The sequence below is a fragment of the Triticum aestivum genome, chromosome 5D (genome assembly GCF_018294505.1).
Source record: "Triticum aestivum cultivar Chinese Spring chromosome 5D, IWGSC CS RefSeq v2.1, whole genome shotgun sequence".
NCBI lineage: Eukaryota > Viridiplantae > Streptophyta > Magnoliopsida > Poales > Poaceae > Triticum > Triticum aestivum.
The window spans coordinates 531,582,414-531,609,266 of record NC_057808.1 but is presented as its reverse complement, the minus strand read 5'-3'; the positions used below and the strand labels follow the sequence as shown (position 1 = coordinate 531,609,266).

The window sequence follows — 26,853 nt, the reverse complement described above, 5'->3', positions numbered from 1 at the left end:
AAGAAAGCAATAGCAATAAAACTGAACGATCATTATGCTAAGCTAACGAATGGGTCGTGTTCATCACATCATTCTCCTAATGATGTGATCTTGTTATCAAATGACAACACATGTCTATGGTTAGGAAACCTTAACCATCTTTGATCAATGAGCTAGTCTAGTAGAGGCTCACTAGCGACACGGTATTTGTTTATGTATCCACACATGTATTTAAGTTTCCGGTCAATACAATTCTAGCATGAATAATAAACCTTTATCATGATTTAGGAAATATAATAATAACCATTTTATTATTACCTCTAGGGCATATTTCAATCAACAATCACATCCTTTTTTCTTTTCTTTTTGTGCGAATAGAAACTTGTATTACTCAAACTCCAACAATGTTAACATCCGAAGCAGCGAGTTCCAAAAATCTGGGAGGTCTAGAACCTAACCAAGTCATGGTTCTACCTTCCTCTCTAGCAAAGATAGCTAAACAATCACTAACTTTATTTTGGGGTTGATGACCCACAAGTATAGGGGATCTATCGTAGTCCTTTCGATAAGTAAGAGTGTCGAACCCAACGAGGAGCAGAAGGAAATGACAAGCGGTTTTCAGTAAGGTATTCTCTGCAAGCACTGAAATTATCGGTAACAGATAGTTTTGTGATAAGTAATTTGTAACGGGTGACAAGTAATGAAAGTAAATAAGGTGTAGCAAGATGGCCCAATCCTTTTTGTAGCAAAGGACAAGCCTGGACAAACTCTTATATGAAGGAAAACGATCCCGAGGACACATGGGAATTATCGTCAAGCCAGTTTTCATCATGCTCGTATGATTCAAGTTCGTTACTTTGATAATTTGATATGTGGGTAAACCGGTGCTTGGGTATTGCCCTTCCTTGGACAAGCATCTCACTTATGATTAACCCCTATTGCAAGCATCCGCAACTACAAAAGAAGTATTAAGGTAAACCTAACCGTAGCATGAAACATATGGATCCAAATCAGCCCCTTACGAAGCAACGCATAAACTAGGGTTTAAGCTTCTATCACTCTAGCAACCCATCATCTACTTATTACTTCCCAATGCCTTCCTCTAGGCCAAATAATGGTGAAGTGTCATGTAGTCGACGTTCACATAACACCACTAGAGGAGAGACAACATACATCTCATCAAAATATCGAACGAATACCAAATTCACATGACTGCTTATAGCAAGAATTCTCCCATGTCCTCAGGAACAAACATAACTACTCACAAATCATATTCATGTTCATAATCAGAGGGTTATTAATATGCATAAAGGATCTGAACATATGATCTTCCACCAAATAAACCAACTAGCATCAACTACAAGGAGTAATCAACACTACTAGCAACCCACAGGTACCAATCTGAGGTTTTGAGACAAAGATTGGATACAAGAGATGAACTAGGGTTTGGGAGGAGATGGTGCTGGTGAAGATGTTGATGGAGATTGACCCCCTCCCGATGAGAAGATCGATGGTGATGACAATGGTGATGATTTCCCCCTCCCGGAGGGGTGTTTACCCGACAGAACAGCTCCGCCGGAGCCCTAGATTGGTTCCGCCAAGGTTCCGCCTCGTGGCAGCGGTGTTTCGTCCCGAAAGCTTCCTTCTGATTTTTTCTCGGACGAAAGACTTCATATAGCAGAAGATGGGCACCGAAGGCCTGCCAGGGGGCCCACGAGACAGGGGGCGCGCCCAGGGGGTAGGGCGCGCCCCCACCCTCGTGGCCAGGGTGTGGGCCCCCTCTGGTTAATTCTTTCTCCAGTATTTTTTATTAATTCCAAAACGTGCCTCCGTGAAGTTTCAGGACTTTTGGAGTTGTGCAGAATAGGTCTCTAATATTTGCTCCTTTTCCAGCCCATAATTCCAGCTGCCGGCATTATCCCTCTTCATGTAAACCTTGTAAAATAAGAGAGAATAGGCATAAGTATTGTGACATAATGTGTAATGACATCCCATAATGCAATAAATATCGATATAAAAGCATGATGCAAAATGGACGTATCAAGTCCCCCAAGCTTAGACCTCGCTTGTCCTCAAGCGGAAACCGATAACGAAAAATATGTCCACATGTTTAGAGATAGAGGTGTCGATAAAATAAAATATGAACATGAGGGCATCATGATCATTCTTATAACAGCAACATATTTATATATTGTCATATGATTTCTTATGCTAAAGTAACAATCTATTCACAATGTCAAGTATGAATCAGAAACTTCATTGAAAACTAACAAACTGTGATCTCGGTCATTGAAGCAATTGCAATTTATCATAACATCGGAAAGAGTCAATATAAGAGCTTTTCAGCAAGTCCACATACTCAACTATCATTTAGTCTTTCACAATTGCTAATACTCACGCAATACTTATGGTTATGGAGTTTTAATCGGACACAGATAAAGATAGGGGCTTATAGTGTTGCCTCCCAACCTTTTACCTCAGGGGTAATGTCAACAATAATAGTTTATGATAACTTACATCCAATTGGATATATATATCAGGATCTTTCCAACACAATGTGCTTGCCAAAGGATAAAATGTAAAAAGGAAAGGTGAAGATCACCATGACTCTTGCATAATGTATAAGGCAAGAATAAAAGATAGGCCCTTCGCAGAGGGAAGCAGAGGTTGTCATGTGCTTTTATGGTTGGATGCACGAAATCTTAATGCAAAAGAACGTCGCTTTATATTGCCACTTGTGATATGGACCTTTATTATGCAGTCCGTCGCTTTTATTTCATCCACATCACAAGATTGTATAAAGCCTATTTTCTCCACATTAATAAATCATACATATTTAGAGAGCAATTTTTATTGCATGCAACAATGAAAACTTACTTGAAGGATCTTACTCAATCCATAGGTAGATATGGTGGACTCTCATGGCAAAATTGGGTTTATGGATATTCGGAAGCACAAGTAGTATCTCTACTTGGTGCAAAGAATTTGGCTAGCATGAGGGGGAAAGGCAAGCTCAACATGTTGGATGATCCATGACAATATACTTTATTTCGGATATAAGAAAACATAACCCATTACGTTGTCTTCCTTGTCCAACATCAACTTTTTAGCATGTCATATTTTAATGAGTGCTCACAATCATAAAAGATGTCCAAGATAGTATATTTATATGTGAAAACCTCTCTTTCTTTATTACTTCCTATTAATTGCAACGATGACCAAAACTATGTTTGTCAACTCTCAACAACTTTTATTCATCGTACTCTTTTATATGTGAAGTCATTACTCCCCATAAGATCAATATGATCTCTTTAATTCTTTTTATTCTTTCTCTTCTCTTTAATTTTTATTCCCTCAAGATCATAGTAAGATAACCAAGCCCTTGACTCAAAACTAATCTTTATTATATATAGCTCACGGACTCGATTACATAGAAGGATCATAAAGCAAAATGCAAAACTAAATCATACTAAAACTTTATTCTACTAGATCAAGATATTACCAAAAGGATCAAACTAAGAAAAACGGTAAAGATAGAGGTATGATGGTGATACGATACCGGGGCACCTCCCCCAAGCTTGGCAGTTGCCAAGGGGAGTGCCCATACCCATGTATTTATGTCTCCTTTGCTGGTGAAGAAGATGGTGGTGATGATGGATAGTCGCACATCGAGCGTAGGAGATCCTCCAATTTGCGGATAATGCCCTTGAGTGCGGTGATATGCTCCTTCAACAAAATATTTTCACGTGTGAGATACTTATTTTGTATGCGAGCTAACTCAATCATCTTGAAAGCTTCAATCTCTGTTGGGGTAAGGAGATTGTAATGAGGCTGGAGGATGTCTTCGTCTTCTGATGCCGGAGCTTGATCCTCCATGGCCTTCTTGATCCCATCATCCTTGTTGATCTCCCCGGGTTCTTCTCTCTTCAGCTCTGTCTTCATTAGCCAAGCATCGTTGCCCTCATTGTTGGAGGAAGGGGACGACATAATGCCTGGCCTTTGACAAACTCTGGCAAAAAACAGCTCGAAACAAAAACAGAGGATATTTGCGTGGTACGGTGGTCAAAACCTTCGGGAGATTATATAATAAATTTTTACCGACCAAAAGAAGTATCATGCAAGAAAACGGAGTCGGGAGGGCACACGAGGTGCCCATGAGGTAGGGGCGCGCCCTCCACCCTCGTGGACGCCTCGTGTACTTCCCGGACTGCTTCTTATTTTCCTATTTTCTTAAATATTCCAAAACGGAGAAAAATTGCTATTAGAACTGCTTTGGAGTCGGTTTACTTACCGTACCACATACCTAATCCTTTTTGGAGTCTGAAACATTCTGGAAAGTGTCCCTTATATATTCCTCCGGGGTTACGGTTTCAATAACATTAGTTTCAACATTTATTGGATTACCTGAGATATAATGTTTGATTCTTTGACCGTTCACCACCTTCGGATTTGTGCCTTCGAAGTTGTTGATTTTTATGGCACCGGAACGATAGACCTCCTCGATAACATAAGGACCTTCCCATTTAGAGAGGAGTTTTCCTGCAAAAAATCTTAAATGAGAGTTTTATAGCAAAACATAATCACCTACGTTAAACTCACGCTTTTGTATCCTTTTATCATGCCATCTTTTAACCTTTTCTTTAAACAGTTTGGCATTCTCGTAGGCCTGGGTTCTCCATTCATCAAGTGAGCTAATGTCAAATAGCCTCTTCTCACCGGCAAGTTTGAAATCATAATTGAGCTCTTTAATGGCCCAATATGCCTTATGTTCTAGTTCGAGAGGTAAGTGACATGATTTTCCATAAACCATTTTATATGGAGACATACCCATAGGATTTTTATATGCAGTTCTATAGGCCCATAATGCATCATCAAGTTTCTTGGACCAATTCTTTCTGGATCTATTAACAGTCTTTTGCAAAAATAATTTAATCTCTCTATTACTTAGTTCTACTTGACCACTAGACCGTGGATGATATGGAGATGCAATTCTATGATTAACATCACACTTAGCAAGAATTTTACGAAAAGCACCATGAATAAAATGTGAACCACCATTAGTCATTAAGTATCTAGGGACTCCAAACCTCGGAAAAATAACTTCTTTAAGCATCTTAATAGAGGTGTTATGATCATCACTACTACTTGGAATAGCTTCTACCCACTTAGTAACGTAATCAACAGCAACTAAAATATGTGTATACCCATTAGAGGAAGGAAACGGTCCCATATAATCAAAGCCCCAAACATCAAATGGTTCAATAACAAGTGAATAATTCATAGGCATTTCTTGACGTCTACTAATATTACCAATTCTTTGACATTCATCACAAGAAAAGACAAACTTACGGGCATCTTTGAAGAGAGTAGGCCAATAAAAACCGGATTGCAATACCTTATGTGCAGTTCTATCTCCAGCGTGGTGTCCTCCATAAGCCTCGGAGTGACACTTGCGTAGGATCTGTTCCTGTTCATGCTCAGGTACACAACGTCTAATAACACCATCTACTCCTTCTTTATAAAGGTGTGGGTCATCCCAGAAGTAATGTCTTAAATCATAGAAAAACTTTTTCTTTTGCTGGTATGTGAAACTAGGTGGTATAAATTTAGCAACAATGTAATTAGCATAATCAGCATACCATGGAGCAGTACGAGAAGCATTTATGACAGCTAATTGTTCATCAGGAAAGCTATCATCAATAGGTAGTGGGTCATCAAGAACATTCTCTAACCTAGACAAGTTGTCTGCAACGGGGTTCTCAGCTCCCTTTCTATCAATAATATGCAAATCAAATTCTTGTAGCAAGAGAACCCATCTAATAAGTCTAGGTTTAGCATCTTTCTTTTCCATGAGGTATTTAATAGCAGCATGATCAGTGCGAACAGTTACTTTAGAATCAACAATATAAGGTCTGAACTTATCACAAGCAAATACAACTGCTAAAAATTCCTTTTCAGTAGTGGCATAATTTCTCTGGGCACTGCCTAGAGTTTTACTAGCATATTGGATAACATTCAATTTCTTATCAACTCTTTGTCCTAGAACAGCACCTACAGCATAATCACTAGCATCACACATAATTTCAAAGGGTCAATTCCAATCAGGTGGCTGAACAATAGGTGCAGAAATCAAGGCTTTCTTAAGTATTTCAAATGCTTCTACACAATCATCATCAAAGACAAAAGGAACATCTTTTTGTAAGAGATTAGTCAGAGGCCTAGAGATTTCTGAGAAGTCTTTAATGAACCTCCTATAAAAACCGGCATGACCAAGGAAACTTCTTATACCTTTGATGTCCTTAGGACACAACATCTTTTCAATAGCATCAACTTTAGCTTTATCAACTTCAATACCTCTTTCAGAAATTTAATGCCCCAAGACAATACCTTCATTGACCATAAAGTGGCACTTCTCCCAATTCAAGACAAGATTAGTTTCTTCACATCTCTGCAAAACTCGGTTAAGATTGCTTAAGCAATCATCAAAAGAAGTTCCATATACGGAAAAATTATCCATGAAAACCTCAACAATCTTTTCACAAAAGTCAGAGAATATAGCAGTCATACATCTTTGAAAGGTAGCAGGTGCATTACATAAACCAAAAGGCATACGTCTATAAGCAAAGGTACCGAAAGGGCAAGTAAAAGTGGTCTTTTCCTGATCCTCTTTTGACACAGGTATTTGAGAGAAACCAGAATAATCATCTAGAAAGCAAAAATGTGTATGTTTGGATTGTCTTTCTAGCATTTGATCAATAAAAGGTAAAGGGTAATGATCCTTTTTAGTAGCTTTATTTAGTTTGCGGAAATCAATTACCATTCTATAACCTGTAACAATTCTATGTGGGACTAATTCATCTTTATCATCAGGAACAACAGTAATACCTCCCTTCTTAGGGACGCAATAGACAGGACTTACCCACTGACTATCAGCAACGGGATAAATTATACCTGCCTCCAGAAGCTTTAGTATTTCTTTTCTTACCACTTCTTTCATCTTAGGATTTAACCGTCGTTGGTGATCAACAACTGGTTTAGCGTCTTTCTCCAATTTTATTTTGTGCTAGCATAGAGTGGGACTAATGCCCTCAAGATCATCAAGAGTATATCCAATAGCAGCACAGTGCTTCTTCAGAGTTTTTAATAATTTCTCCTCTTCCTTTTCTGAAAGGTTAGCACTAATAATAACAGGATATATCTTTTTTTCATCAAGATAAGCATATTTAAGAGTATCAGGTAATGGTTTAAGATCAAACACGGGATCACTCTTGGGTGGAGGAGGATCCCCTAGAATTTCAAGAGGCAAGTTGTGTTTCAAAATAGGTCCCTGTTTAAATAATACTTCATCTATTTCCCTTCTTTCATTCATAAACATATCATTTTCATGGTCTAGCAAATATTGTTCTAAAGGATCATTAGGAGGCACGACAATAGAAGCAAGACCAATAATTTCATCTTTACTAGGCAATTCTTTATCATGGGGTTGTCTACGAAATTTAGCAAAATTAAACTCATGAGACATATCCCGTAAACCAATAGTAACAACATCCTTTTTGCAATCTATCTTAGCATTAACAGTATTCAAGAAGGGTCTACCAAATATAATGGGACAAAAGTCATCTTGTGGGGAACCAAGAACAAGAAAATCAGTAGGATATTTAACTTTCCCACACAAGACTTCAACATCTCTAACAATCCCAACTGGTGAAATAGTATCTCTATTGGCAAGCTTAATTGTAACATCAATCTCTTCTATCTCAGCAGGTGCAATATCATGCATAATTTCTTTGTATAAGGAATGAGGTATTGCACTTGCACTCGCACCCATATCACATAAGCCATGATAGCAATGATCTCCTATTTTAACAGAAATAACAGGCATGCCAACAACAGGTCTATGTTTACCCTTAGTATCGGGTCTAGCAATTCTAGCAGCTTCATTACAGAAATAAATAACATGCCCATCAATATTATCGGCTAAGAGATCTTTAACCATAGTAATACTAGGTTCAACTTTAATTTGCTCAGGAGGTGTAGGTGTTCTAGTATTACTCTTAGGAACCACAGTTGAAGCTTTAGCATGATCCTTTATTCTAACAGGGAAAGGTGGTTTCTCAATATAAGCGGTAGGAACAATAGGATCAACATTACAAGTGATAGTCTTTTCTTCAACTTTAATAGGTTCAACTACTTTTACTTCAATGGGAGGATTATATTTAAACCACTTCTCCTTAGGGAGATCAACATGAGTAGCAAAGGATTCACAGAAAGAAGCTACTATCTCAGAGTCAAGTCCATATTTAGTGCTAAATTCACGGACAACATCGGTATCCATAAAAGATTTAACACAATCAAACTTAGGCGTTATACCTGACTCCTTACCTTCGTCGTGGTCCCAATCTTCATAGTTGCGTTTAATTCTTTCCAATAAATCCCATTTGAATTCAATAGTCTTCATCATAAAAGAACCAGTACAAGAAGTATCGAGCATGGAGCGATTATTGAGAGAAAGCCGAGCATAAATTTTTTGAATAATAATTTCTCTTGAGAGCTCATGATTGGGGCATGAATATAACATTGACTTAAGCCTCCCCCAATCTTGAGCGATGCTTTCTCCTTCGCGAGGCCAAAAATTATATATATAATTACGATCACGATGAACAAGATGCATAGGATAAAACTTCTGATGAAATTCCAATTTCAATCGGTTGTAGTTCCATGATCCCATATCATCACATAGCCTAAACCATGTCAATGTCTTTCCCTTCAAAGATAAAGGGAAGACCTTCTTCTTGATAACATCCTCGGGCATACCTGCAAGCTTAAATAATCCACAAGCTTCGTCCACATAGATTAGGTGCAAATCAGGATGCAATGTTCCATCTCCTGTAAAAGGATTAGCTAGCAGTTTCTCTATCATACCCGAAGGAACACCACTTGGAAAACCCTTACCAGTAGCGTTGGTTTTTTGGCTATTAGTAGTGCGGGCAGGCGTGCTACTGCTATGGCGCTACAACTAAATTTTAGCAGTAGCGCGTTTTTACCCCGCGCTACACCTACTCCTAACTACTAGTAGCGTGTTATTCTTCCCCCACGCTACTACTATTCTAAGTACTAGTAGCGTGTCATTCTTCCCCCACGCTACTACTATTCTAAATACTAGTAGCATGCCATTCTTCCCCCACGCTACTGCTAAGTAATTAGAATTTTTTTTAAAGAATTACATGCAATATTCATGGATGGAAAACAAGACACATCGAAGGCAAAATAAAAGAAGGTCACAGAACCATCTTAGCACTTGCAACATTCATGGATACAACATTGAACATCTGAACTCAAAGAGATCACGAGATACCATTTATACATCAGACGCACACAACCGTCACCGAAAGGTGGGTACCTTCCCTAGCGTTCCACCACCAACCTAACATTACCACTTCTCTAGATGTATCTACCAAGGCGTCGAGGTCCTTCACCTCGGCAACCTCGAGATGGTGGCGTCGAGGTCCTCCACCTCGGCAACCTCGAGGCGGTGGCGTCGAGGTCCTCCACCTCGACGACCTCCAGACGGTGATGTCAAGGTCCTCCACCTCGGCGACCTCCGACATCGCAATCATTTGTGTGACGCGGTCGTCGGGCTTCACAACAAAGTCCGCCTCCGAGTTGTTGAAGAGCACGATGCCCACCGGTCGTGGTAGCCTGCGTTGATGACCTCTGCGCTCACGTCGGGAAAGTGAAAACATGTTAGTTCGCATTCTTGTGAGTAGGGTATTTTCTTCATTTATCAGTCTCTTTTAGTCTATTATGAATCTTCAAAAGGGAAAGACACCTACTAAATGCATACCCTAGCTATACGTGTTCATGATATCTTGTCATTTTGGTGCATACAAGAAATTTATACTTGTGTATTTGAGCTATATATGCTTGCAATATTTGATAGTTAACATTCTGTTCAACATTTATTGTTGCATGGATAGGGAAATAGACAACCAAGGACTTCAGATAATCGATTCCCACTGCTTTTCAAAACAGGGAATAGGCTAGGTTTATTTTGAATTTTGATATTCCATGCCAACTTCAAGTATATATGCTACCATGTAATCTTTGAACGTGGATCAAAATGAGATTTCAGGCTTTGTCAACCTTACCATGATGAGTAATAAATTCTCTAGGCTACTCAACCTTTCCTTGTAAGGAGCATTTCTTTCACCTAGTATCTCGTTGTTAAGTTTGGGAAGAAACCTGCATCCCTTCAGATAGTCATCCATATCCTGAAGAAAAAAACAGTATACATTTTCAGTGACTCGCAATATATCATCGAATACTGCTCTGCTTTACTCTTAAGAATAATTGTTAAAGATCAGCCAATGCTTTCTTACGATCTTCCACTCTGTGAAGTAGAAGTAAAAACTGAAAGCTAAACACACATTAAGACTACCTACATAAAATTCTTCAGATAGCGACAAAAAATATATACTTTAGATAGCAAGGAACATGCAGAATCAAGGGCAGCAAGAGAACACACGGTACATGTCGAACGACCCCCCTCCCTCCTCCCCTGACCCCTGGCCCTGATCCACAAGTAAGCAGCAGAATCCAGGGCAGCAAGAGAACACACACGACGGCGGCCTGGGCGGCACCCCCGCAGCAGCGCCGTCGGCCCCCTGTCCCTGTCCTACACGACCATCCCGCTCGGCCGAACCTCCCACCCGGCCCTCTACTCCTCCCCTACCGCCGGCGCCGCAGCCGCCTCCGACCACCCGCTGCTAGAACCATCAACTATTCTTATAAATGAATCAACAACTATTACTAGATATAAAGCTTGACACAGAACCATCAACTATTCTTATAAATGAATCCGAAAAATGGAACTTGATTTACTATTTTTAATGCTGAGTGTGTGTTTATCTTAGCCCAAGAGGAGTAGCAGCTAAATTGAGAACCATGATAGTAACAACATTGCAACGAGCTCCTAACATCGCCACATCAAGTCAACCAATAATAATAGTGGTCCCTGCAATCATGAAGGGTTAGGTTACATCAAGTTGCTTTGAGAAATATTATGAAAAAGACCAGCAACATAATTAAAACGTGTACAATAATTGCAGTCACACGGTAAACCAGCGCCATCAGCCTAACGCTGAACCTCAACAACTTTCAAGAGGACTTTCCTAAGCTACTACATGTAATTGACAAGTGCTTTTTGGTGACAATTCAGGTCTGTTAAATCTTGAACCTAACTATGTTGATGACAACAGGGCAGGTAGACAGGACGCACGATTCAGATATGAGACCACAAGAGCCAAACCACTGAATACATCTGAATGGATAGCCATCACTTGAAGTCTTGGAGATGGAAATGAACGGCTTATAGCATGGTGTCGTGCAGCCATGTGTTTGGTTAATCAGAATGTGCAGTAAATCATACTTACTAGAGTGATCTTGTTACACACAAGAACAAGAGAAATAAAATAGCTGCAGCACGTGCAAGCTAACCTAATTAAAGATTCAGTCTTATCCTCTCTGAAGATAAAAAAGTTTCAGTTTGGTTGTGACACCTAACATCATTAATTCAGGTAGAGCATGAGAGGGAGAGAGGGACCTTGAAGAGTAGGAAGAAGCAGACCCGGAGGAGCGGTGGTCTTCTCTTCACTTGTAGGTGGTGCCCTGTACATGATCCCCGTGGAGAAGAGAACTGCTACCCTGTGCGTGAGGAATCAAGGAATTCAGGGAAGGTAATCCAAGATGGTCAAGGAAATCAAGGAAGGCTACCTTGGCTTAACGATTTGCAGGTCCGCTCCATCCACTGGGCCATCTCCATTGAGGTCATGGTGGTTGGATCTGACCTACACGATCGATCTCCCTCCTGCTTGCCTTGTCTTCCCTAGTGATGAGATGGGGGAAGGAGGAGACGGTGTGGGAGGCAGCCAAGGGAGAGAAAGTGTGGGGATGGTGGCCGGCGGCGATGGGGAAGAGGGCGCACCATGGCTCCGAGGTCGGAGTGGGAAGAAGCCCTCCGTCGGGGCCTGGATCTGGATCAGAGTCGAGGGAGGAAGGGGAGAGAGAGAACGTGACCAGAGAGAGAGGGGGGTAAGGGAGAGAGGGAGGTGTGGTGCGCTTAGTTGTAGCCCATGCCGGTGAACCGCGCTACCACTAAGTTCGTAGTGGTAGCGCGGTCTTTGGATCCCACGCTAGTGCTAAGTGGGCCGACCAGCTGATCCTATCTATTCATAGTAGCAGCGCAGGGTTGCACACCCACGCTACTACTATCATCTTAGTAGTAGCGCAGGTTTTATACCCCACGCTACTACTATGGCCTGTCTCGAGGGCACGAAGAGAACAACTTAGTAGTAGCGCGGGAATGTTAGACCCATGCTACTACAATTATCTAGTAGCAGCACACTGTTTTTACCAATGCTACTACTAAGTAGTAGTAGCGCCGACCCATTATCCCACGCTACTGGTAAATATCTACCTATAAGGTAGTTCCTAGTAGTGGAATTTCAAAGTAAACATTTTTAGTAGGTTCAGTAGGTTGAGGAGCAACTATTTGCTCCACTGGTCAGGGTGAAGATACCCCGAACAAGCCCCTCAAAGGATTATGTTCCATAGTAACAAGTGACAGTAAATTTCAGCACACTATATAAATTTTTCCTTACCAAATTCCACCTACCAAAGGCGCTTCACTCCCCGACAACGGCGCCAGAAAAGAGTCTTGATGACCCACAAGTATAGGGGATCTATCGTAGTCCTTTCGATAAGTAAGAGTGTCGAACCCAACGAGGAGCAGAAGGAAATGACAAGCGGTTTTCAATAAGGTATTCTCTGCAAGCACTGAAATTATCGGTAACAGATAGTTTTGTGATAAGGTAATTTGTAACGGGTGACAAGTAATGAAAGTAAATAAGGTGTAGCAAGATGGCCCAATCCTTTTTGTAGCAAAGGACAAGCCAGGACAAACTCTTATATGAAGGAAAACGATCCCGAGGATACATGGGAATTATCGTCAAGCTAGTTTTCATCACACTCACATGATTCGCGTTCGTTACTTTGATAATTTGATATGTGGGTGGACCGGTGCTTGGGTACTGCCCTTCCTTGGACAAGCATCCCACTTATGATTAACCCCTATTGCAAGCATCCACAACTACAAAAGAAGTATTAAGGTAAACCTAACCATAGCATGAAACATATGGATCCAAATCAGCCCCTTACGAAGCAACGCATAAACTAGGGTTTAAGCTTCTGTCACTCTAGCAACCCATCATCTACTTATTACTTCCCAATGCCTTCCTCTAGGCCCAAATAATGGTGAAGTGTAATGTAGTCAACGTTCACATAACACCACTAGAGGAGAGACAACATACATCTCATCAAAATATTGAACGAATACCAAATTCACATGACTACTTATAGCAAGACTTCTCCCATGTCCTCAGGAACAAACGTAACTACTCACAAATCATATTCATGTTCATAATCAGAGGGGTATTAATATGCATAAAGGATCTGAACATATGATCTTCCACCAAATAAACCAACTAGCATCAACTACAAGGAGTAATCAACACTACTAGCAACCCACAGGTACCAATCTGAGGTTTTGAGACAAAGATTGGATACAAGAGATGAACTAGGGTTTGAGAGGAGATGGTGCTGGTGAAGATGTTGATGGAGATTGACCCCCTCCCGATGAGAGGATCGATGGTGATGATTTCCCCCTCCCGGAGGGATGTTTCCCCGGCAGAACAGCTCCGCCGGAGCCCTAGATTGGTTCCGCCTCGTGGCGGCGGTGTTTCGTCCTGAAAGCTTCCTTTTGATTTTTTTCTCAGACGAAAGACTTCATATAGCAGAAGATGGGCACCGGAGGCCTGCCAGGGGGCCCACGAGACAGGGGGGCGCGCCCAGGGGGTAGGGCGTGCCCCCACCCTCGTGGCCAGGGTGTGAGCCCCCTCTGGTTAATTCTTTCTCTAGTATTTTTTATTAATTCCAAAACGTGCCTCCGTGAAGTTTCAGGACTTTTGGAGTTGTGCAGAATAGGTCTCTAATATTTGCTCCTTTTCCAGCCCAGAATTCCAGCCGCCGGCATTCTCCCTCTTCATGTAAACCTTGTAAAATAAGAGAGAATAGGCATAAGTATTGTGACATAATGTGTAATAACATCCCATAATGCAATAAATATCGATATAAAAGCATGATGCAAAATGGACGTATCAGGGGTCTACGAATATGAGTAATACTAGTCTCCTGAAGACTCATCATCAGCTTGATCTCTTCAATAAGATAAGCATAAATTGATCTGTCGATGTCATTTGTCTACACCAGCTTGACTACTTCCAAGGAATCAACCTCCAATTTGATAGGTAGCTCAATTCTCATAAGGGTAGAAGATAAACCCTCCATACAGGCGCACAATTATGCTTCCAAGGCATCGTGACATCTATACAATGTACGGCATGCAGAAAAGATGATTGCGCCATTAGAATCTCTCAAAACCATATCATCACCTGCTCTTCCATCCACGATGAAGGAACCATCAGAGTTCAACTTAACTTTCCCAGCACTCGGCAGGCACCAAGATGGAACTACTTCTGTGGACAAAACTGGAGATTTTGGTATAAGAACAACATAAACTGGGGTCTTACCTTTGCAAGGATCAAGGACAATTGTTTTTTATGTTCACCAAGGTCTCCAAATAACTGCACAGGAAATGCTTTGACACTTCTACAGGTGGCGGATTCTTATCATGAACAACCTCATTCCGGACAAACTAGCTACACCAAAGTGTCATCAAGATCATGTTTCTCGTCTCAGCGGGCACCCGGTCAAGCAAATGTAACAACCACTCCCTTCCAGAATTTTGAATCACGTCCAACTTTGGAAGCGCCCAAACGGAGGACATGCAGCACCACAAATCTCTTGCTAGCGGACACTAGCAAAATGGGTGAAAGTTGTCTTCCTCTTCAACACCACATACTAGGCATATAGTTGTAACTTCAAGGCTACACGTGCAAATGAATCCAAGAGGGTCCCATTAAATTTTACTGAATATTTCACCAATGTAACACAAACCATGATCCAGTCAACCCATCGATGTGAGAACCCCAACTTTTGCATCATTTGCTTCAAGAAATCCCAGTCCACCCTATCATATGCCTTTGACAAGTTCAGTTTATAAGCACAAAAACTTTTAGTAGGATCTTTCTCTTGTTTAATATGATGGATGCACTCAAACGCAATCAACGCGTTGTCCGTGATCATTCTCCCAGGAACGAATGCACTTTGCTCTGGAGAGATAAAAGCATCCAAAATTGGCCTCAACCTATTAACCAAGCACTTTGATATTATCTTGTAAATAACATTACACAGGCTTATAGGCCTATGCTCAGTTAACTTTGTAGGATTTGTAACTTTTGGAATTAACACAATGGATGTAGAGTTGACACAATCCGGCATCACGCCACAAGCAAACAATTCCTTGACCGCGGCAATAACGCTCACCTTCAAGGTGTCCCAATTACACTGAAAAAATCGGGCCGGGAAACCATCCGGTCCGGGGGCCTTCAAGGGGCCAATTTGAAACATTGCATCCGCTATCTCATCATCTGTAAAGGGCTTGGTAAGTTTCTCATTATCTGTTGCGGTAACTCTTGGAGCAATTAGGTCAAGTATCGCCGAAGCATCAAGACTAGAATCAGTCGAGAACACTGCCTGGAAATACTCATTGATCATCGAGCTCATGGTTTGCATGTCTGAGTGAACGACCCCATTATGGTCCTTGAGCTCACGAATTTTATTTTTCCTTGCTCTCCACACGGCTATATTCTGAAAATACTTTGTGTTGCGGTCACCCTCTTTAAGCCACAAAACCCTTGATCTCTGGAGCCACGTCATCTCCTCTCTGTAAAGTAACTCATTCATTCTATCTGTTACTTTACGTATTTCCTGTCGGTCCGCATTCATGTTCATGAGCTGTTCCAACAGAGCTCGAGACTTCTCGGACTCCTTTGTTATATTTCCATGATTCTTTTTACACCATGTACGCAAGGTAGACATGGTACGGTCCAAGGCAACATGCAGCTCTGCCAAGTTATTCACAGACCCAAACGATTTGCATACTTCTCTAATGATATCCGGTAGGGCTGCATCTCTCTCCCAGTGGATTTCATATTGCCTGCAATTTGGCCTCGCGAAGGAAGTTTCCGGCTCCCCGCGTAAAAATAACGACACATGATCTGAACATGGAGTAATTAAGTGTTGCATCGAGTGAAAAGCATACAGGTTGCGTTAATCATTTGAAGCCACAACCCGGTCCAATCTTACTCTGGCGTTTGCATTGCCTCCTCTCAAATTATCATACGTATATGGCACACCAGAAAATCCAAGGTCTATTAGTCCACATATTTCCAAAGCATCCCGGAAAGCGACCATCTGCCCTTCCGATCTAGGAGTTACTGAAAAATGTTCGAAGTCCCACATGGCTTCGTTAAAATCGCCTATTACCAACCACGGCAAATCTGAAACCGTGCTTAATTTCTGAAGTTTTGTCCACATTAGGTGTCTATTTTCAACTCTCGGCTCCCCATACACACGTGTCAATCTCCATTGCTCACTACAATCTGTGATTTTCACCACCACATCAATATACCTGTCATCTTTGTCCAATGTGTCCACCGTGCACGACTCATGCCAGTAAAGTGCCAGGCCACTGCTTAGACCTCCACTGTCCACTCCTTCATAACCTCTTAGCCCAAACCGGCCTCTATGCTGTCTCATCCTTTCAGATTTTTGTCTGGTCTCACATAAGAACACAAATTTTGGGGAATGCAACCTTATCATAGTCGCTAGCTCTCGAACCGTCCTGGTATTCCCCCCTCCCCAACAGTTCCAACTAATGATATTCACTGGGCTCGGCGGTCCTCCACCCAATCACAATCTCGATGAAACAGAAAACCTCGCTGCCAGCAAGCCGTGGGGGGAAGGAAAAACCTGCCGTCGCCGAAGCTGACGGAGGGACAAAAGAGGACGTCCACGATCAGTTCGTCAGGACGGAGGGAGCACCAACGAACGACCAAATCAACGGCAAATTGGACATAGACTGGATCGCGATTCCCTCACACATGACATCAAAACTTCATGCAAGACATGTTCCTTCGGCCGTGGACGATGGAACAGACAAAACCAATCTACTCCTGAAGACCTTGGTGTAAGCCACCAGGGACAACGATGCAGAGATAGGGAGACCAGCCACGGCACCACGATGCCGTCCTGGGATTGAAAACGCTGGCACCCACGCCGCCGACTGTGGCGTCGGCGTACCAGCCAAACCCTAGTTCGCCATGGAAATCGCCTTCCGCGAGACAAAATGGTTCAATTGAAGAAAAAACTTGGCCAATCAACTTTAATTTTACATCCTTTTCTCATATACTTGAAAAAATATATTTGTACAAACCATATGATTGACCTTTGCTCTACTTGAGCTTGCTATTTAACCACCAAGTAGAGATTGTGATGAACAATATATATTTTATCAATGATGCTGCATATTGTATGAAACCATTCTCCAAGACAATGGTGTAAATAATTAAAATTTAAAGATGACAACTTCCGTACCAATGCGAGTAGAAAGAGACATATGAGGCAACGAAGCCAATCCGAGCAAGAGACCTATGGAGCATAATGTCGAGCACCATACGATTCGTAGCACAATCTGAGCAATTAAAAGCACAAGTTCAAGAATAGAAAAAAAATCAGAGATGCTCGAACAGGGAGTGTGCAATATAGTACCCCGCAAAAAAAAGGGTGTGTGCAATATAGTATATTGGAGAAACATAATGACATATTTTCTACCATGTCTATCCTGAATGAGAAGAATCAGATCAGTTTTGAACAGAGTAAGAGTGATTTGCTAATCTATATTGCAACAGCTTGAGGAAAGTCGGTATCCAATTCATGATACTCTTCCAAACTGGGATTATGGATACATGTACATGTACGTTGCTATGATTCCGTCTCTTCTTTCAGGGAAGGAAATTTTTTGCCATGGTTTCGAGTAGGACCTTTTGTTTTCGAGCGCAGTTTGAGCAGCACTCCATTTTTTCTGGAGAAGTAGTGGACTTTTTTTTTTCTCAGAACGGAATTTGAGTGAACAACTAGCACAAGGCTTGCTGTTACGGCTCTCAAAGCCCAAGCCTGTCTATCCTTTGCTGAGGCCCAGATACAGCAAACGCTAGCCCACTGATCCAACGTACGACGACAGCGCTCCTCACGCCCCCGCGGCTGCGACTGCTGCTGCGTTCTCGGTTTTTAGTCCCACCTCGCCTAAGGAAGGGCATCGAGCGGGAGCGCTCGCTATAAGAGGAGGACCAGGTGCACCCTTGCTCCATACTTACCTGGACGGGGTCGACGAGCGATCAAGAAGGCTCGTGGCCTAGGTTAGTGACCCACATTGCACTTAGTGGGTGCGCTGGCCTATCATCTCCCCAAGTGGGAGAGTGAACGTCATAATTTGTGATAGAGGGGGTACGCGTTCGCGCGGCCCCTGCCAAACTTTCAAAATTAAATTTTGGTCCAAAGCAGAGCAAAGAGTCGTTGTTCAATTTTCATTCTAGTCCCTGTCCAGTGATGCGCTGTAATTTCTAACATGGGCCATATTGCATATTTCATCGGATACCTTTATATTAACTCATAAGAAAATATCAACATATAATGTAAAATCTGGCATTTTTTTCGTACCGTAATATAATATGCGTTAGGCTCAACGTGCTAAGCTAAGCCTAGAAGCACGGCCATGGCGACGAGTGTCTGCCTCCCCCGGCCACCAGCAACCGGCGCGCGCGCCTCCATCTCTCTCCCCGCCCGCTCCCGCCGCCTACCTCGCCCACACCGCAGACCCCACCGTCTCGGCGGCGCCGCCGTGGGGATGGACGCCCTCCACGTGTCGTCGCGGGACGCGGAGCCGCTCCTCCGCCCCGTGTCGGCCGCCGCCGCCGCCACTGCCCACCGTCGGCTCCGCGTACGGCGCACGACCCCAGTCCTCGCCGCCCCAAATATAGCGAATCCCCGTGCCTTCTATTCTGGGGCGGAATCCCGGCGCGGCGGTCTTTTGACGACATGGGCGGTGATGTGCAGGTGCGGACGCACGCGCAGGGCGCTGACGAGTCGGCGACGGGCGCCGGCGATGGCGCGGCGGCCGGTGCGGACTACTCGCTGGCGGCCGTCATCCTCCCGTGAGCTTATATCCCTCGCCCCCCATCCTTTAGTGGCATTTGGGGATAAATGCATTTCTAGCTCTAATCAAGCGTTCCAGATCGCGCAAAACAGCCATTTGGGGGAAGAATCGAACCTACTGCTTCTGTGCATCATGGATACATTGCTTAGTAGTTTTGCTTTGTCCGCCGTGTTGAATTAGGGCTGCAGCTTAACGTGGAATTAGCAACGATGTAGTGCATTGTAAGAAATGTGCAACCTGATTTAACATTGTCTTATGCTATGTTATGCTGCCTAGATACTAGACTGTCAGGAATTTTGTTCATGCCAAACCGTGATCCTTGTGCAGTTGCGTTTAAAGTGGTCATACAAATGCGTCGTATAGTTAGGGATATGTTAGATTTGCATACCGGTTCGACTACAGACAATTGTTGCATCTGGGTTTGGTCCAGTGTTACTTGTCTTTGCAATTCTGTTTGGTTTATCAATTGGAAGATACAATATATATAGGGTTAGCACGAAAGTATGTCGAGCTTTTAGTACTAATGAGCCAATGTTTGGAACCTAGGTTTGTGTTCCCTGCATTGGGTGGCCTCCTTTTCGGTTACGACATCGGCGCAACTTCTGGAGCGACCATATCTGTGCACGTGAGTCCCAATTTGATTGTTCCACTATTTCCTATAGTTGATGTTCGCCTTCACATGGTTTCTTCCTCATTCTTCAGTCTGCTGAGCTCAGTGGCACCACCTGGTTCAACCTCTCTTCTCTGCAGCTAGGGCTTGTGGTAAGCCTTTTGGGAGATCCCTGTGTTTTATAAGCTTACGCCCCACATTCCTAATCATTAATCAAGAACATTGTTTTTACCATGTAGTCAGGAAAACTGTTGTGCTTTAATGAGCTTTATTGTCATGTTATTTAGGCCAGTGGTTCACTTTATGGTGCTCTTGGTGGGTCCATTCTTGCATACCGCATTGCAGATTTTCTAGGTGATTTGAAACGACAGTGTGCTTCAGTATTCCTTATTATGTATTCTTTGAAGATGAAGCGAAATAACTGCTACTACCCATCTTGTTGCAGGAAGAAGAATAGAGTTGATGACAGCAGCTGCATTATATATTTCTGGTGCTTTGACCACTGGACTAGCTCCTAATTTTGTAGTCCTGATCATAGGTCGTCTCCTTTATGGCGTTGGCATTGGTTTGGTGAGTAGCTGCAAGTACAAGTATTTCTATCAAACACCCTTTTTACCACCCCAAAACTCCCAAAAAGGGGAAACTGGGAGGAACACGAGTCAAAGGAACATATTTATGATCAACTAAAGGCTTGAATGGAATGAAGTGTCTGTTTGTGTTCTCTAACTTCCAGTCATGCCACTGAACTACCATGATGCTCTGTTCCAGGCAATGCATGGTGCTCCCCTTTATATTGCAGAGACTTGTCCTTCACAAATACGTGGAACATTGATATCTTTTAAGGAGCTGTTTATTGTAGGAGGAATACTGGTAACTATCTTGTCATATAGTATTTGCCTAAACACACTATATTCTCATACAATAAAATGCATGATCTGATGCCGGCTGACCATTTATTATTTTAACAATTTACAGTTTGGATACCTCGTAGGGAGCTACGAAATTGATGTTGTAGGAGGATGGCGGTACATGTTTGGTTTTAGTGCTCCACTGGCTGCTATAATGGCTGTTGGTATGTGGAGTCTACCACCTTCACCTAGATGGCTACTTCTCAGGGCAGTGCAGGGAAAAGGCCCTATGGAAGACAACAAAAAGAAGGCAATGAATGCCCTGAGAAGACTGAAGGGTCCTTCAGCAAGTGACAAGGTTTTGACAGATGAGATTGAAAATAATCTTTCCTCAATTAAGGCTGCTTACGCAGATCAAGCTGAAGGAAGCATTTTTCAAGTATTCGAGGGAGCAAGCTTGAAAGCCTTCACTATTGGAGGAGGACTGGTTCTCTTCCAACAGGTTTTTATCCTCTTCAGTCCCACTAATACGCAGCTTAACTGAATTTAAAATCTTACCGCCCTTTCCACCACCCTTTTAGATTTGAAATTCTCTGCCCAGTTAAGTTAAAATTCAAATGTCCTTTGCATGTACTCCCTCTGTAAAGAAATATAAGAGCGTTTAGATCACTATACTATAGTGATCTAAACGCTCTTATATTTCTTTACGGAGGGAGTACTTTCTATTCTAAACTATTTATATCATATAGTATTATTTTTGGCTTGGGAAGTTGAATCCATATTGAAAAATTTCCAGCATTATTTATTAATTCATTTCATCCTAATTTGGACCATTTTTTAGTAGTTTTCAAGTCAGCTAAAGTGCTAAACTTTTTTATTTGTCAGATAACAGGCCAGCCAAGTGTTCTATACTATGCAACCTCCATTCTGCAGGTACCTCAGTTTTGCTTCGAGCTGTTCAATTGGTTCGTTTGATTTAGAAATTAGAACAGACGGAAGTCAATACATCTTTTCATATTGCTGCATACAATATAATTTGTTTATGTCCGTCTTCTGTAGACTGCTGGGTTTACAACTGCATCTGATGCTGCAAAAGTGTCAATTCTGATTGGGCTGTTCAAGGTAATACCACGGAGCTAGATCACTACTGTACTCTGCTGGGCGTAAAGTGTAATAGTTGAATCTTTTTGCAGTTTGTGATGACAGGTGTCGCGGTGCTTAAAGTCGACGATCTTGGAAGACGGCCGTTAATGATAGGAGGTGTTAGTGGAATTGTGAGTAACTTTACCCTTTCCTACAACTTATTTAAGTCATATGTTTGCTACAGAAAGTGTGACCCTCATTCCTCGCCACCTATTTGAATTGATAGTCGTACCAGGCAACTAGGCATATATGCTAATTATATAAGCGATAGTATTATAAAGGGAAATCTCTAATTATGATTAGAGGCTTAAAAAACCTTTGCAACTTTAGTAATTTTCATCAGGCATCTAAACACTTGTACATGTTGTATTATATTGATATAATTAGGTTCTGAAAGAGTAATCCTTTTGTTTTCTTCTTCAACCTGGAAATGCAGACCGTTGCACTCTTCCTGCTAGCAGCTTACTACAAGGTTCTCAGTGGCTTCCCTTATGTTGCTGTCGGTGCTTTACTTCTTTATGTTGGATGTTACCAGGTTGGTGCTTTACTTGTGTATATGGGGTATTTAATGAGTACCGAGTGGTACGAGAAATTAACATGCCTTGTGTTTCAGCTTTCGTTTGGTCCGATAAGCTGGCTAATGGTCTCTGAGATCTTCCCACTCCGAACAAGGGGACGGGGAATCAGCCTCGCAGTACTCACAAATTTTGGATCAAATGCGCTAGTGACACTCGCATTCTCGCCCTTGCAGGTAATGGTACTAGAATTGTTATCTCCTTGCTTATGTATCCCTTGAAGTTCCAGCCTATTCGCCTGGACAACACGTCAGAACAACCGTTTGACAGATGTATGAACAAGCTGAACGGTGGCGCCAACCAATTTAAGCGTATTGCTTTCTTCATGTCTACAGGGGTACCTCGGACCGGCCAACGTCTTCCTTCTTTTCGCAGCCATATCGCTGCTCGCCCTCTTGTTTGTCATCCTCAACGTCCCAGAGACCAAAGGGCTGAGCCTGGAGGAAATCGAATCCAAGATCCTGAAGAAGTGAATGGAAATGCCTGATGACATTCATCCTCTGGCCTCTTCCCTGTCCGCTCCGCGGATCGGATCGGAGCGCGCCACGACACCGTTAGCGCGTCTCCCTGTAAAGCTCTTGCTGCCGATTTTGCCTGTGTAGTTGATATAGCTGTACATGCATCGATCTGTAGTTGTACTGACACTCGTGACCACGCTTTCACGGCCTCTTTTCTGAATCAGCTGTCATTTTCTGTCGATGCCTGCAATTCTGAAGTTACTGTTAACAGTTTATGTGTGTATATCTATGGGAAACCGCAGTTGCAAACTAGCTCCCACATTGAAGAGAACTTTCAGCTGAACAGGAGCTGCCGTTTCTCGTCAGGGGAGTTTGACGTCGACGTCCGCATCGTGGCGGTGGTGAACCCTGACGTCGACGGGAACGACACTCCGACGAACCTGTCGAATGCCTCGCTGTGCTCGAACAGCGTCATGCTGTCTCCAAGATCCTCTGGCGATGTCTCCGGCGCCGGTGCCGCGCCTTCCAGGATCTGCACCACCTGCCTCATGCCCGGCCGTCGTAACGGGTCCGGGTGCGAGCAGAGCAGCCCGAGCTTGAGGACCAGCTCGAGATCGTCCTCGTCGCACTTGCCCATCCTCGGGTCCCTCGCCTCCGTGATCTTCCCGGCCTTCCAGTGCCCCAGGACGAGCTCCACGAGCCCCGGCGACGGCGGCGAGTCTTCGGAATCATTGTTGCTGAATACCACAGGCCTCCGACCGCACGCCACCTCGAGCAGGAAGGCGCCGAAGGCGAAGACGTCGGAGCTCGTGGTGGCCTTGCCGGTCTTGCTCATCTCCGGCGCGATGTACCCGAGCGTGCCCACCACGCGCGTCGTCTGCGGGTCGCCGCCGTGGTCGTAGAGCCGCGCGAGGCCGAAGTCGCTGAGCTTGCCGTTCATGTCGGCGTCGAGGAGCACGTTGCCGGACTTGATGTCCCGGTGTACCACCACCTGCTCCCACCCCTCGTGCAGGTACAGCAGCCCGGCCGCGACGCCCCGGACGATCTTGGCCCGGTGCTCCCAGCTCAGCTCCGACGATGGATGGCCGAACAGGTGTTGGTCCAGGCTGCCGTTCGGCATGTAGTCGTAGACGAGCAACAGCTCCCCGCGCCGCCGGCAGTAGTGGAGGAGTTGCACCAGGTTACGGTGGCGCAGCCGGCTCATGCTCACGATCTCCGACACGAACTCCTGCAGCCCCTGCCGCGACCCGTGCGAGATCACCTTGACGGCAACCTCGGCGCCGGACCTCGGGAGCACGCCGTGGTACACGCGGCCGAAGCCTCCGGCGCCGATGAGGTCGCGGAAACCATTTGTGGCGCCATGCAGGTCCTTGTATCTGATCCTATGAGGGCCGTACTCTACTTCCCAGTCTTCTTCCTCCTCGGCGAACTGCCGGCGCCGCCGCACCACGAGTGCCGCGACGGCCGCGGAGGCCAGGAGCAGGATCACGACCACCAGGACGAGCAGCGTCATCGGCAGTAGCAGCGGCGGCATCGTTCTCTTTGATGATGATGATCCCGACGACGGGAGCCGCGGGAGCTTGGAGAGGTCGAGGTCCTGCGCGCGGCCGCCGCCGAGGCGAAAGCTCCAGCCGAGGACGTAGTGCGAGCTCGCAGCGGCGCCGTTGGCCGCCGAGAAGCCGACATAGGTGTCGTCGGCCACGGCCCTGGAGAGGTTGACGTGGCATGACACGAGCGGAACGGCCGGTCTGGGCGCGCCCGCCGGGGACACCGTCACCTCGAGGCGCGCGCTGGCGCCGTCGTACTCGATCCACACCTGCAGAGGCGCGTCGCCACCGCCAGTCAGGCTGATGTTGTCGAACTTCGTTCCACCGAAGCCGTCGTCTTGCCAGTACCCGGCCGGGGTCGAGTTAACAGAGCGGAGGCCGTTGACGTCGATGCCGACGTGGTTTTCGTCGGCGTCGTCGAACTCCGCGTCCATGGCGGTATCCAGCTCGACGGCGACGATCAGGCTCGTGCCGTTGCCCAGGCTGTCCGACGTGTTGAACAGGCCGAGGTACTTGCCGGCGACGGCGCCAGGGACAGCAATCGACGGCGCGAGCGCGAAGGCGATGCCGTGGCCGTGCGCGTCCGGGTACCGCGGCGCGATGGCGACCACGAAGGAGGTGGAGAAGGAGATGGGCGCGCCGGTGGCGACGTCCCGGAAACGGAGGGGCGCCGGGTGGAAGCCGTGGCCGAACGCCTCCTTGGTGTCGTTGGTGAGCCGCAGGAGGCCGGAGGGAGCGAGCACGGCGGCCGCGCCGGTGGTCGCCACGCTGCCTACGGCGAAGCCGGCGTACACGAACTCGTCGGCGCAGGCGGCGTCCCGAGTGAGGAGGAGGAGGACCGAAATTAACGCGGCCAGCGCGATCGGCATGGCGACGACCGGCGCGAGCAATGGGAGCGATCGAGCGTGCGCGCTCCGTCGAGGTGGGGCAGGGTGGAGAAGTAGTCGTCGGCGGAAGTGGACGGCATTGGAGAGGAGCACGAGGTCAAGGGTGCGTCCGCCGAGCTGACAAGGACGGGGAAGATGGAGATGGAGGCCCGCCGGAGGTGTTGGCAACGAAAGAACCAACGATCGAATTTTTTAAATGAATGAAGTGTAGAGTAGAGAAACGTTGAAATCAATCCAAGAGGGTTGTGTCAAAATACCTTGTAACTAACAAAAGTTACTCCTATATACTCCATCCGTTTCATATTGTAGTGCATATAGATTTAAAAAAATAAACTTTGCAAACTTTGGTCAAGTTTGTATAGAAAATTGTTTATATCTAAAATATCAAATATAATAAATATGGAACTATATCTTATGACGAATCAAGTGATTTATGTTTGACATTTTAGATGTAAATATTTTTCTCTACAAACTTGGTCAATTTGTGATGTTGGACTTTTCGAAAAAGTTATGCACACTACATTATTGAACGGAGAGAGTATTTTTTCCCATTCGGTTCAAATTGGATTGGGTTCCTCCATAAAATTAAATCTCCCGTTTTTAAGGGGATACCAGCTGTTTGGTTTATGGACGAGGAGGGATATCAGCAACCAGATTCTTGGAATATTCCATGAAACTTAGGCTCCGCTCGTCCGCCAAAAACTCGCGGATATGGGCATCCCGTTCGGTCTGTGCGATAGCCTCTCACCGAATCGTTTTCTTCTCGCTCGTTACCTCCCCTCACTTTTCCTCTCGTTGAGTGCGGCAGCGGCGGGGGATCTAGGAGCGGCGGCCGGAACTAGGCCGGCCGCGACCAGGTACGACAGGTTAGCTTGGCGTGGCATCTTGGCCACCGGCCACGAGGAAGACGACGCCTGGGACGAAGCAGTGCCATGGCGGAGACACCATGGCCGGTCTCGGAGAGTCGGGGAAGTCAACGCTGGCATCGGGGTCAGGGAAGGAGCAGTGCCATCGCGCCGTTTTCCTCTCCGCAAAGCAGGGTCGCACCGTCTGTCGTGAGGATGGCAGCGTGTGGAGTTGCCTCCGGGAAGACTCCGTCCGCCGATTTTCTGACCGAGCCATCCGTGTGTGTACATGGTGATTACAATATTTCGTAGCGTGTCCCCACGAGATTGATGCTACTTCTGTAAAGAGTTCCTGGTCACAGTTTGATGCAATGTGTGTGTTCGTCACAATTTCTACCCACTACTCATCCCATAAACCAAACACATATATGATTATCTTCAACCACTCTTCATCCAGCCCAACCAAACAAAAAAAGAGGCTATCCCTAACCAGGTGGTTGGGGATACCCATATCCCTCAAATCTATCCCGCCAACCAAACGCATCCTATAGTGCTTGGGAGCCTCGCCGCTACGCTATGGCTGCCACCACGAAATCCTCCACAAGTCCTTCTAAACAGCTCCAAAATCAGTAAAAACCTCTAGAAATTATCTCTACCATGTGAAAAGTTGCTGCTATTTGCTGCGATTGCCCGCTACGACGGCCGCTATAGATGTTGGGAGAGGCGGCCG

At 44.7% G+C, this 26,853-nt stretch overlaps 2 protein-coding genes and 1 non-coding gene across 3 annotated transcripts; 2 read left to right on the top strand and 1 right to left on the bottom strand.

The window, feature by feature from the left end:
* The first annotated feature begins 18,363 nt into the window (after nucleotides 1-18,363).
* Nucleotides 18,364-18,524, top strand: LOC123126775 (U1 spliceosomal RNA). Its single transcript, XR_006461997.1, has one exon. It is a non-coding gene; the product is annotated as a U1 spliceosomal RNA (small nuclear RNA).
* Nucleotides 18,525-18,694: 170 nt separating this feature from the next.
* On the top strand, nucleotides 18,695-23,083 carry LOC123123529 (D-xylose-proton symporter-like 3, chloroplastic). Its single transcript, XM_044544052.1, has 14 exons — nucleotides 18,695-18,994; nucleotides 19,111-19,208; nucleotides 19,757-19,835; nucleotides 19,913-19,972; nucleotides 20,108-20,174; nucleotides 20,266-20,390; nucleotides 20,589-20,690; nucleotides 20,796-21,170; nucleotides 21,554-21,601; nucleotides 21,728-21,790; nucleotides 21,862-21,942; nucleotides 22,248-22,346; nucleotides 22,425-22,562; nucleotides 22,722-23,083. Exons 1-14 carry the CDS (start codon nucleotides 18,770-18,772, stop codon nucleotides 22,857-22,859), a joined length of 1,698 nt encoding a protein of 565 aa, XP_044399987.1. The 5' UTR covers nucleotides 18,695-18,769; the 3' UTR covers nucleotides 22,860-23,083.
* Nucleotides 23,084-23,175: 92 nt separating this feature from the next.
* LOC123123528 (L-type lectin-domain containing receptor kinase SIT2-like) lies at nucleotides 23,176-25,468 on the bottom strand. Its single transcript, XM_044544051.1, has one exon. The coding sequence runs from the start codon at nucleotides 25,258-25,260 to the stop codon at nucleotides 23,179-23,181; it is 2,082 nt and encodes a 693-aa protein (XP_044399986.1). The 5' UTR covers nucleotides 25,261-25,468; the 3' UTR covers nucleotides 23,176-23,178.
* Between the last annotated feature and the right edge of the window lie 1,385 nt (nucleotides 25,469-26,853).